Raw genomic sequence first — 13090 nt, forward strand, 5'->3', positions numbered from 1 at the left:
ACACACACACACACACGCACACACCTGCTGTCCTGTACAGACTGAACTCTACCGTCCTCTACTGATCTGTCCTCTGCTGTGTTCACTGTGGCTTCTGTCTCTGTTCTTCTGTATTTATGAGAAACTTTTCATTCTGTTACAGATCCTCTTATTGTTATTTATCAACATCAGTATTTATAAAGAGAGATGCTCCAATAAACTATTACACTATCAAATTGTTGCTATGGTGATGAGTGACAGGAGACACCATGGCAACAGGCAACAGGCAACTGACACACGCACAAACACACACCACCCCACTTAAATCAGTGTAATGATGGACCCCCATCGCCCCCTGGTGTCTGAAACCTTCACAGACAGACAGCGGTGTAGTCAGACAGACAAGTTTTATTAGAGCAGTGAGACTCAGAGCACCTTCATTATTTCTAAACAGGAAGTGATGATATTCTGTCACAGTTACTCAGTGAGGCGCTTCAGCGGGTCAGCATTCCAGTACTCATGGTTCCAGCCCAGAAACCAGCCAGTGAAGGTTGGTGGTTCAAATCCCTGCTTCACCGTCACTGTGGGGGTACGAGCGTCTCTGCTGGCTGGGTCACTCTCTATGTACCGGACAGCTGGACAGGAAACAAAGTCAGCTGTTAGCATCCTGGATCACCTCGACCAGGTTCGATCTGGAAGAACCTGGAGCTCTCAGGTGCTAATTCTTTTAAAAACTGACATCTGTTCATTGACAGTGGGGAGGCAGCGCTGAGCTCTGGCTCAGGTTAACCCCCGATTTTGGTTTCAGACTGGCCTTCCCGTCTGTCTCACCTGACACTGTGGCCTCCCTCTTCTCCTCATCATGAGCCTCGTTTCCGATCCAAACAAACACCTGCAGGAGGACACAGGAAGTAAGGGATGATGGTAGGAAAGGACAAAAAAAGGATGCCACAGGGGCTGGACCTGTAACCATGGCAACAGCAGTAGCGACTCACCTGATCCCAGGTATCCAAGATCATGACATCATCAGGAGCAAGGTCATCCTGCGTCAGCTCACCTGGAACCTCCTCCATCTGAATACGCACATTGAGATTGAGATGTAATGCTCTTTATAAGCTGATCTGTTTTTTCTAACAGGTAATATTTTATAACACTGATCAGTTTACAGTTAAAATCACATTTAACATTTACAGACAACATTGGAATAAACCAATCACTTGTAAATATTTGTTAATTTCACTACATATTTCAATTATAATAATTACAGTGCATTCAGAAGTTTTCAGACCCCTTCACTTTTTTCAGACTTATGTTGCAGCCTTATCATAAAATCGTAATAATTCATTTTTTCCCCTCAATATCCCATAATGACAAATTGAAAACTGAATTTTAGAAATTTTTAAAAACAGAAGTACTCAAACCATTTTTCTATGACACTTGACGTTTAGCTCAGGTGCCTCCCACTTCTCTTGATAATCTTTGAGATGTTTCTACACCTTGACTGGACTCCACCTGTGGTAAATTCAACTGACTGGACATGATTTGGAAAGGTATACACATGTCTATATGAGGTCTCACAGGTGACAATGCATATCAGAGCAAAAAACCAAGCCATGGAGGTTGAAGGAACTGCCTACAGAACTCGGAGACAGGATTTTGTCAAGGCACAGATGTGGGGAAGCCTACAAAAAAAAATTCTGCTGCATTGAAGGTTCCCAAGAGCACAGTGACCTCTATAATTCTTCAATGGAAGAAGTATGGAACAACCATGACTCTTCCTAGAGCTGGCTGCCCAGCCAAACAGAGAAATCCCGGGAGAAGGCCCTTGGTAAGAGAGGTGACCGATACCCTTATGGTCACTCTGGCTGGCTCCAGAGAGCCTATAAGGGGATGGGAGAAACTTCCAGAAGACCGACTTGACCCTGACTTGAACCCAATCAAACATTTCTGGAGAAACCTGAAAATGGCCACTGATAGTCCACATCCAACCTGACAGAGCTTGAGAGGATCTTCAGAGAAGATTGGCAGAAAACCGTCAAATCCAGGTGTGCAAAGCTTGTCACATCATACCTAAGAAGACTCAAGGCTTTAACCATGGCCAAATGTGCTTTAACTAAGGACTGAGTAAAAGGTCTGAATGCTTATGTCAATGTGTTCAGTTTTTCCTTTTTAATAAATCTGCAAAACTTTTTTAAATTCTATTTTTGTTTTGTCTTCACAGGAAACTGAGTGTAGATTGAGGAAGGAAAAAAATAATTTAAATGATTTTAGCATAAGGCTGCAACATAATATAATAATTTGAAGGTGCCTGAATACTTTCTGAATGCAGTGTATTTACTTCCACCGGCTTATTAACTACTTACAGACAAGCAGCCACCGACTGAATTTCACATAACTATCCTGAATACCTTAGCAACTACCAAGTAAATCTAAAACAAACAGCCTGAACATCCAAACAACCACAAAGTAAACCCAAGTTAAACCCAAGCTTGAACATCCCAGGACCAAACTCTAACACCCTAGCAACCACTTTGAGCATCCCATCACCAATCCCTAGCAAAGACATTGAACACCCTAATAACCACAAAGCAACTATCTCAAGCACACTAGCACAACCTAGTAAACACCTGCAACCACCTAAAATATCCTAATAACCACCTTTAACATTCTAGCAACCACCTTAACAACCAACTTCTACCTAGTAAACATTTAGCAATCACCCCAAACACCTCAAATTAGTTAGTACACCCCTACCAACCACTTTGAACAACCTAGAAACTGTTGAATTAATCCCCAACAACCACCTAGTAAAACTCTAGCAACCAAAGTGAACACCTTGGTGAACACTGACATCTTACATCATCTAAGTGGCTAATTAGAAACAACTGAGTAACTGCTCTAAAAATCTTAACTAGTCATTAGCAAGCAGGTAGTTTTTGATAATTAGCACACATCAACTCTCAGAAGACTGAGCCTTTTTCAGTTAATCCCAAATGTTAACAATTAGCTAGTTAGTGATTGTTAATGAGTGGTTTATAAACAACATGACTTATCACCCCAGAAAACTAGAAACTCCTGTTCAGCAGTGTTAACGGTCATGTGACTAGATCATGTGACCAGCCTGACGGACCAGGAAATTTCCAGTCTTGTTGGAGCAGGCAAACAAACGAGGAGGATGAGTCTCCATCTTGTTCTTCAGCCGGGGGGAGTGACAGTATTCCTCCTGCCCCCCTAGTGCATCCCAGAATGCATCTGTACACAAATACACAGTCAGGCTGGATGGACGTGGTTTGAATTTTGAGCCAAAAAACATGGAGAATCATCTATCATTCACCCCCCTCACCTTCCTCCTCCCCCTCCTCCAGTGTTGCAGGGGTCACCTGCAGGATCCCTGCCAGCCCTTCAGCTCCCTTGACTTCATCTGAGCTGCTCCTCCTCCCTTTCCACATCCAGGATCCAGAGGGGGAGACCAGGAGGAAGACATCACTGGAGTTCAGACTGGAGGAGGACGGATCCACCTGAGGAGGACAGAGGAGACAGTCAGGCTCCAACTCATCTAACTGGACTAATGCTGGGATCAGACTCCATGATATAAACCTGAAAATGATGAGACCCAGCAGTCAAACGAGAACAGCGACCATCTGTGGCTAACATATCCTGCAGTCTGACACTACCTCAGTCTCTGGCTCTGGTTTTCTCTCTCACCTCCACAGCTCTGGTGTCCCTAGCTGGATTGGCTCGAACCTGGAACAAGCGGGTATCTGTCCCCTCTGATTGTCCACCTTCTCTGGAAGTTCCGCCCTTGTACACCACCATTGGCTGGCCCCCAAACAGGCTCATGAGGTGGGCGGGTTCTTTTCCCTGAACTACTCGCACCTGCAGACAGGTAACATTGGAAACCTTCAGGCTCAGAGGGTTAAAGTCTGGATCTATTTATGGATTTGGGTCCAGTGTTCCCAATTTAAGTACCTGTACAGCACCACCTCCCAATTCATCATCCATGTGGACAGCCAAGATGGCCGATGCGCCAACCTCATCCTGGCTAGACTCTGCCCCCTGCCTGTGGAGAGACAAAGACAAAAATAAAATAGGCAAAATATTTAGTTTTTCATATAATCGTTATTCTTGCTGTAACAGGAAGCCGACACCAGGGGGAGCCCCTTCTGTACAAACATACTGGGTTCAAAATGTTTGATCCAGAATGGAAAAATAGAAAACATACCTGAACCCAACATGCATAAAATCATTTAAAAATAAAAAGACTGGTCCAAATAGACTCCATGATGACTAGATCTAATAAAAACTAGAACCCAGAATAGTTAGGACCGGTCCAAATCCAGTTGTATTTTTTTTTTTTCTTTTTATTCATAGGACAGAAGAGCCAGACTGACCCTTTTACTTACGAATAGACTTTCATAACATGTATGAATGTGATATCTCACCATATGTAGATAATGTGACCCTGTCTGTTGTTGTGCCGGTACTGGTACAAGATGATGTAACTGTCTCCTCCATAGAACTGACCGAAGACCGACGGATCCACCGGAACCTTATCTGATCCTTCAATACGCCAGATCTGCAGACAGACAGGTAGAGAGAGAGACAAGCACAATGGTGTACTTTCCTCTGGGGCCTGGGGGTTATCCAGCGTGGGTTTGCCTCTCAGGCCACCTACAGACAGCCCAGACTCTTGCAGGAGGCCGTTGGGACTGTAAACTATCTGAGAGGAAACCTGCATTTTCAGCTAAAACAGTCATATAATCTGTGTTTATTTACAGATAATTCTCCTACATAAGACACTAGAGTTGATAACCATTGAAAGACAATGCAGTAAGAGGCTGTCCTTTTTGTCAAAAATTTTACAATATTATTTAATGGACAATATCAGGTCAAAGAAAATTACTGCTGGTTATGATGCTTAATGAATAAATAATGCAGAAATTCAAGAAGCTTTTTTTAACTATTATTATTATGGAAGGAATTATAACCGATCTCACCATGATTTATTCTTTTCTAGATGGGTCACACTTTTACATGTCCTTTTTTACATTTTGAAATCTCGACAGTCCTGCCCCACCTTTGAAACAAAACCTACACCTATGGACAGCCATGAGAGAAAGATGGACACCACCCTCCTCACCTGTTTCTCTCCGTCTCCTCGGTCCACCATACCGTGCTGCGCTGCCATGGTCTCTGATTGGTGGAGCTTAGACACGTCAAATGGCACCTGTCCAATCAGAAGAGTTAGTTTTGGTCTGGTTTGGAACAGTTCGGTCCTGAACTGATCCTGATTTTTTTACCATCTTAATCTTTGCAATCTGATTGGTCACATAGGCCGTTCCCATGCCAATGGTGTCGTCAGGGTCCATCCAGTTCTTAAAGTACTGTTTGAAGAGTGGAGTCTCCCCATGTTCAGGAAGGACCTGGACCTGAGGGGGACCACAGAGTCAGGATGGACAGGCAATTTGTACAGTTTGGGACAGGTAAACGTCTCTCAGGTTTGCACTTGATTTGGTTGGATTTTGTGTCAGGTGAGTTTGGAGAGAGACCGTGAAAGGTGGGTCTGTAACACTCTACAGCTATTTACCTGTTTGTGTGTTTAACTTTGTGTGTTTACCTGTGTGTGTGCTGGGTAGTTCATCTTGTGGATGAACTGCTCTGAGCTCTTCAGAACAGCGTGACGCTCCTCAGTGTTTGCATCCTTACCTGCGTGTGCGCACATACACACACCATTGTCATCTTTATAATAATTCTCAGGAGGACAGGTGACTGTCCCTCTCACTGACCTATCAGGTTACAGATTACAGCTCCTCTCTCAGTTGAGGAACCCTATTCAGACCAGAAACTGGTAAAGAAACTGGTTTCAGACCAGACCAGTTTCTTTATAAACAGAGTAAAGTTTGAACCTTTCCAGACAAAGATGTGTCCGTTGGCTCCATTGTCGAGGATGAAACACTCGCTGGACTGCAAAGCATCCTGGGAAAATGGGTTCTGCTCTGCTACCATGGTAACCTCTATGTCCCCACCTGCATTAGACACCTGAAAGACAGACAGGCAGACAGGTGAAGACTTCCTGCTGCTGGAAAGTTGACAGAGCATCCTAATTCAGACAAGGTAGCCTCCCGTTTTTAGATGATCTGCCATGTTGGTTGTTGAGCTGTGATATGAGAACTGCCGTTTGTAAAGTTTACACTCGACTTTTTGGTCGTCTGTTTTAGTGAAATAAAGCCACACGACAACTTCTTTGACATGGTGTCAATTAGTTTGGAGTCGACTCCGAGTAAATGTTCAGTAAACATGAAATAAGTTAGACCTAGCAGCCTCCATTAGTTTGGACAAGTCCAAAGTTGTGAAAACGGGTTGGTCTTTTCACAGGTAGTCTGTCCCTCAGGCCGCCACAGTAAATAATGTGTTAATCCTGGAAGGCTGTTGATGTAGCACTTATCTCCTCATGAAAGTAACACTGGAGACTGTTCAACCAATGAGAATTTGCTCAGACGGGAGCACATTGACCAACCAATCGACCAGTTGACTGGAAGCCTACGGCCCTACCTTGTAGAGCTGAGCCTCCTTCCTGTTAGAGGCATCCATCTTGGTGTCGTCATTGTGAGCTTCAGGAAGCTCCGGCTTCTCCCCGAGGACCTGAACACAGAGGTCAGAGGTCAACAGGAAGAGCAAGAGGTCGACAGGAGGAGGTCAGAGTTAAGTGTAGACTCTAACCTTTATTTTAATGACACTTCAAGGATTTATTTTGGGATTTATTTGAAAGGTTTCACAGGATCTGTTGGACTGATGAAGAGTCCAGGTCGTATGCGTGGTACTGCAAGACTTTGCAAAAATCACAAAGTAAAGTAGCAATCCTCCATCAAATCTCCATTATTATTAAATCCTCACATTTACATTCTGAGCAGCAGGCCAATAAAGGGCCTACCAAGGTCCGATAAAGACAGAGCAGGGGGCTGGTGGTGACATGATTTATTTCTTTTGAAGACAGAGACGGAAATTATGAGTTTGATGTTTAGAGTCTGAAGCTGACAGTAACTCCTGCTGCAGCACTTTCAAATCCAGACTGTGGAGCTTGGACTGAAGCTACGTCACAGTCTGGGTCAGCATTCATTTCAATTATATTATTCAGATATCTTATTTTGGTCAGATGTTTTACAGATATTTTTCAGAGATTCTACAGATTTTTCTCTGTTATTTGACTAAACTTATTCCATATTTGATTAATATTTTTCATTATGTTTTCAGACCAGTGTCTAGAGACAACTGTCTCTGTTCGACTGTGATCAACACAAACGTTTCTCCTGTCACATTAATACACATTTAACTTTAAACACATTAATCCGCTGCACTATTCCTTTGTACGTGTCGTATTCATAGTATTATTATGTTGTTGTCAGGTCATGTGACATGTGTCATCACCTCCAGCATCCTGTTTGGCTCCGCCCCCTCATCACAGATCAGCAGCTTGGCCCGCCCACACCGCTCCTCGTCACGGATACCCTTGGACACCTATTAGTCAATCAGTCAATCAATCAATCAATCAATCAATCAATCAATCAATTATGATGATGTCATGAGGTGATGTCGACACTCACCATCGTGGCCTTCAGCTTCTCAAAACGGTTGCTATGAGAACCAGACCACTGGATGATTTCCTGTAGAGAGAAAGAGACGGGTTCAGAGCTGCCTGTCCAACTTCTCTCTGCCTGTCTCACTTCTCTCTGCCTGTCTCACCTCCCCTAGGTCCAGTATGAAACTGTCGCCCTGGTTGAAACTGTCCCAGGTGACAGGAACCTCTGTCGCCCTGACGACGCATCGACCTTTCACCTGCAGCAGCCTCTGAACCTCCACGTCATTGGTCACCACATGTTTGAACCCAGAGACCACGCCGCCTTTCTGAAGACAGAAAGGAAGTGATGTCATCAATGCCAAAGACAAAACAAAGAAAACAATAATAAATAAATAGATCATGTGACAAATGTAAACGTAGAACTAAGGATCAACAGTAAAGCCAACCAATTAAACAAAAAAGGTTGAAACTGAAGTTAAAATGTAAGAGAAGTCAGTACAGTAGCACTGCTAGTACTGCTAGTACAGGTTCTGTAGTTACCATGTACTTGAGCCCAGTTTTGAAGTACCCACTGAAGGTACTGGACTCGTGGGCCTGGACTTCGCGGTACTGGATGGGCGCCCCCTGCAGGAAGTCGTCCATCTGGACTGCAAAGATGGCTGCGGCTCCACTCTCATCCTGAGAACACTCTGAACCTGAAGACCAATCACGCCAGTCAAGCCGTTGAGGACACTACCAACAACTAAATCTACTATCAGTAGTATTAGTTCAGTGTTACAGAGCAAGGTGTGTATTGGTTGTAACTATAATTAAAGTCTGCAGATGTAATTGAAGTCTCTCAGGGTCACTCTGGGTCCACTTCAGTTTATCAGTGATATTCATTTATATTCAATTATGTTGTTTTATATTCATTTGTATTCCGTTATCTTCATTTATTTTCAGTTACACTCATTTATGTTTATTTATATTTCTTTATATTATGCGGTTTGGGTTTCAATATAGGTTTTTTGTGCATGTTAAAAGTCTGGTAAGTTACAAAGACCAAAGTCCGCGACAAAGGGAGTTATTCTCTGCCACAAAAAACACAGCTCCTGAAGTTTCAGAAATGCTTTGCTTGTGGTTTGTATTCCAGGTGTAACTTATCTACGTCATTATGTAACACATTCGTCTGTAGGCTGGCGTTATGCTAATTTGGCACCCCCTGAAACAAAGCTTTTTTCAGTGCGAATGCAAATTCCCCATGTATACAAATAGCAGATGATGTAGGTTTACTATACAGTCAGTTGGCGACAGCGGAATACCATTTTACTAGCAGCGTTAGCTTTTGTATTTCCTGACTGCAGACGTTTTCCACTTCAGTCAGGGTTTTTGGGCATTTCCACACAAACAACTTTTAACAGGGGCATATATAGAAAAAAAATTTCTATACGGATTGTGACTGACAGACTAAATCCACCATTATGTCACTCAGTAATCAGGTAATGGGCATAATATTTACTGAACAGAGACATCCTGCTGTAATCTTTGTTGCTGCAGATGTTCGTGCTGTCCACTCTTATATTCCAGATTGGATTCGGATGTAAGGATGGATCTGAGAAGTTGCCATTTCAAATTAATTTTGTTCCGTTGTGATTTTTAGTTACTAGTTACTTAGTTTTACAGTTTGCTTTCAGAGCCTCCACACCGGTAAGAGGATGAGGCGGTGCTCACAAGCACTAGGTGCGCTGCCCCTTGGCAAGCTTATGGATGTTCAGTCAATCAGAAGAGACTGGGCTTTTGAGGAGGCCTCTACAGGAGGCCTTAGCTAATATTGCCTGTTTCAGTCAGAGGCTCAACTGAGGGGCTTCATTACGGGCAGTTTGAGATAAATAGGAACATATTTTGAAGAGTGACTCTTGCAAAGTTAGTCTAGTGGAGTTCCAGAATAATGATATAGAGCTGGAAATGAGCGTAATAGGTCTGTTCTCAATTATATTCAGTTATGTTCAGTTATATATTTTTTATATTCAGTTATATTTATTTATATTAAGTCACATTCGATGTGTGTTCATTTATATTTATTTAAAAGTCTCATTTCTTTCTCTTTTGGGGATGATACTGTTATTTACTGCTCTACGGTAGATAGTGCAGGTCATATTGGATGTGTAGTCGTATTAGTACACGGTGTACTTTAGTACCTTGCCAGTAGTGCAGGTCATACTGCAGGTTTCCTCTGCGGGTCTCAGTGCTGTGGAGAACCAGGTAAGCGTCTCCGCTGTAGAACCCTCCATACAGACTCTCAGGTATAGGCACCAGCTCCATGTTCTCCACCCGCCACACCTGAAGCCCCGCCTTCCGACCTGCACGTTCAAACTCTGGGTGGAACACCATGATTCACCTGTAGGGGGTGGGGCCACAGAAAAACACCAGGGTCGTGTTCTGAAAACGGTGTGCACCATTTTGCTACAGTTTCTGGGTTGAACAACATGTGTCCATGACAGCGTGCAATAGGCTTTCTGGTCCGTTTTCTCTCGTTTGGTGAGTGTGTCAGAGCTCTAACCCAATCAGCAGCAAAGTATATAAACCCCGCTGTGATGATGATACCTGCAGTGGGCAGAGCCAAACAACACCTGAACCTCAAATTTAACTCTAAGTTATGACTTTAAAAATCTATATTTTTTTTAGTCTAAATAAAGACTAAAGGTCAGCTATGATTTTTTAATTCTAAATCCTCATATGATGATAAGTCTAAATTACAACCTTTAGGTCTAAACGATGTCTTTTTATGTGTTGAGACTTGAGTCTGATCAGAATGACATACTAGCGCCAGTATAGCAGGGATAGTGTAAAATATGTCCGAGGTTTCTTTTGATGTCAAATCTGTAGTTCCAGCCTGAAGGTTTTGAGTGTAGAACAATAGCAGTCTCTTCCCAAATTACTTGTGTTTTTTATTTACAGACCAAAAGAGTGAAAATGTTGCTTCTGAGTTTATTGTTGTTTTCAGCTGACAGAGCCTCACAGACTCTCAGAACAGCAGAGTGACTCATCTTCTCCAACACAAAAGATCTTTGGTGCAGCTCAGAGAAGCAGGAAGTGACTCATCCACACACACACACACACACACACACACACACAGACAGACAGACAGGCAGGTAGAGGCTGTTTGATTACATCTGAGGAAATTTAAATAAACAGTTTGAATGACATAATGAAGCAGCTTCACAAACACACCAGGCAACCATTAAAAACCCCACAGTCTGTAAATGCCTCATCAGGGACTGAAACTGCTCCAGGATCAGATTTATAAAAGTACAAAATGAAGATGTGAAACTGAGCTAATAGAAGAGTAATTTCAGCTGGACAGAGAGGAAACAAACAGGATTTATTCATGAGAGGATGAACAGAAACTAATGACACTGTAATGAAGATGACAAAGAGTTTCAGTCTGATCCGCAGTAAAAATCACAAACTTCATCTGTCTTCTGTGGTTTTAACCTCCGTTTGTTCCAGAGTGGGGAAAGAGAGTCTGAACCAGTTTGGGACCTAAACCTGGACGTGAGGTTTCAGACATTTACAGACCAAACTATGACTTCAGTCATTAAAACACAGACTGATGGTAAATAGTCAGGAGCAGCAGGTTTAAAAGCGAAATCAAATGAAAACTCACCGTTTGCGTTTGTTGGACGTTGTGTGAAGCTGGATGGAAACTGCTGCAGACAAACGAAGGCTGAGCTCCACCTGAGACACTGGCTGTGGGGGAGGGGTTGCAGGTAGCTTTACCTTTCTAGTTCCACCTCACCCCTCTCCGTTCTGGAGCAGAGCAGTCACACCCAGTTAATCCACGACCAGCCTGAACAACAGCTGCTGCTGCTGAAACCACAGAGACATTTACTCTGTTATGTAAAATGAATAATAATAAACTTTGTTTGTTAAGCACCTTTCATTCGAATCTCACCAATATTCAATATGCAGCTTCAAGAAACATTTTCAGACTTTTCTTTTTATATTGATTTTAAGTTTGTTTTATTCAAATGTTTCACCTCAGTTTTATTGTATTTTAAATTGTGTCATCAGTTAAACTGTTGCAACCATCTTTTATCCCACAATAAACTGGAAAAGGCTTCATAATCAGATCCAGGATACAAAAATATTCAGTTCGATGAATACGTCTTCATGTCACTGCATGTCTCCTCCTCTGCTCTGCTTTATCTTTCTGTGCGTTTGATGCTGTAGTGCTGAGACAGTGGAGTTTAAACCTATGTCATCAAACTGACTGTAAAATAGACATTTGGTCTAAAGCTGTTCAACTGTTTGTGACGTGTTCAGATGCGACAACAAGAGAGAGAATGATGTTCGGTGTTCAGAGCTGTAAAACAGCAGGAAGGGAAATGAGATGATGAAGAAGGGGTCTAGGTCTGGGTCTGGGTCTGGGTCTGGGTCTGGGCAGAGATCTGCTATTTGTTTGTTTGTCGCTCTTTCTTTGTGCATGGATTTATGAACCATTTCTCTTGATACTCTAAACTTATACTCAGATGTTAAAGTGGGATTTGGCAGGTGGAGGAACCCTAAGTTCTGTTGTAGCACAGGAAGACGGGGGGTAGGGGGGGAGTCTAAACTTGGTTGTGATTGGCCAGTGCCCATTCCCCAGAACGGGGCTCACTGGCCAATCACAACCAAGTTTGTGGATGGCGTATCTCCATGGCATCAGCTGGAAGAGGCTGCAGCACATGAAAAATGAACTCGCCTGACATTATCATGTATGAAACTGCCAATCACATTTAATTACTTATGCATCGAGGACGCCGGAACGCGGTTCCGGATCGTTCCATCCCAGTTTAACCCCTGATTATACCGTCTCTACTTGTTGTTTATGTGGGAAGCAGCAGATACAGTAAGAAATGACTCCTATGTTGCTTCGTTAACGTTTTGTGAGAAAGATGATGAATAAAGAAAAAAATGCTGTTAATAACAAGTAAGAAAATGATTCTGAGGAACTGGGGGGGAAATGGCATCGCAGGACCAACGGGTAAAAAAAATAAAATAAAATCACTGAACAAATCTTCCTCATTGAAAAACTGACAGATACATTGAGACCAGAAGAAGAACAATGCGAAGAAAAATGGCGACATGAGAACAGATCTGCAAATCAGTCATCAAAAATGAAAATGTCTCAGAAAAATGTGAAGGAATTTACTAAATGTATTTGTGTTACTGTAAATATCAATAAAGATCAGAGTGAAAAACCGTGACATAGATCCACCTAAATCCAAACTAAGAGAAACAAGAGATTCAGAGGGAACAGACCAGCACTGCTCGTATCGATCATATAACCGAGTCCCTGTCCAGTCTCACAGTGGACAGGGACGAAGCTGATGATCCTTCACTGGTCTCAGGTCAAAGGTTTCAGTGGTGGGAGACGTGCTAAAACCACACTGTAAAAATACTCTGTTACAAGTAAAAGTCCTACATTCAAATTTTACTTGAGTAAAAGTACAGAAGTATGAACAGTACCATACATTCGAGTCTTAAAAATAAAAGCAGTCATTATGTAGAAAA

The 13090-nt window shown here is 42.6% G+C and overlaps 1 protein-coding gene across 1 annotated transcript; it reads right to left on the reverse strand.

Annotated features, from left to right (window-relative positions):
• Window positions 1-369: 369 nt before the first annotated feature.
• On the reverse strand, window positions 370-11374 carry LOC120787506 (gelsolin-like). The gene is made up of 19 exons (XM_040123198.1): window positions 11202-11374; window positions 9733-9932; window positions 8096-8250; window positions 7720-7881; window positions 7581-7640; window positions 7405-7494; window positions 6532-6621; window positions 5886-6018; window positions 5597-5685; window positions 5280-5408; window positions 5120-5206; window positions 4422-4555; window positions 3949-4039; window positions 3685-3855; window positions 3323-3497; window positions 3110-3231; window positions 975-1052; window positions 811-871; window positions 370-614 (listed from the first exon to the last, which is right to left on the reverse strand). Exons 2-19 carry the CDS (start codon window positions 9923-9925, stop codon window positions 457-459), a joined length of 2178 nt encoding a protein of 725 aa, XP_039979132.1. The 5' UTR covers window positions 9926-9932; window positions 11202-11374; the 3' UTR covers window positions 370-456.
• Between the last annotated feature and the right edge of the window lie 1716 nt (window positions 11375-13090).

Source organism: Xiphias gladius, unplaced genomic scaffold (assembly GCF_016859285.1).
Source record: "Xiphias gladius isolate SHS-SW01 ecotype Sanya breed wild unplaced genomic scaffold, ASM1685928v1 HiC_scaffold_1480, whole genome shotgun sequence".
Lineage (NCBI taxonomy): Eukaryota > Metazoa > Chordata > Actinopteri > Istiophoriformes > Xiphiidae > Xiphias > Xiphias gladius.

What these genes read in the sequence shown, in the direction of transcription:
- LOC120787506 (XM_040123198.1), bottom strand. Translation starts at nt 9,925, where the DNA reads ATGGTGTTCCACCCAGAGTTTGAACGTGCAGGTCGGAAGGCGGGGCTT. An exon ending in AAACTGGGCTCAAGTACATG is followed by an intron (nt 7,882 to 8,095) that starts GTAACTACAGAA and finishes TTCTGTCTTCAG; the next exon opens with AAAGGCGGCGTGGTCTCTGG. An exon ending in ACACATCTTTGTCTGGAAAG is followed by an intron (nt 5,686 to 5,885) that starts GTTCAAACTTTA and finishes GCGCACACGCAG; the next exon opens with GTAAGGATGCAAACACTGAG.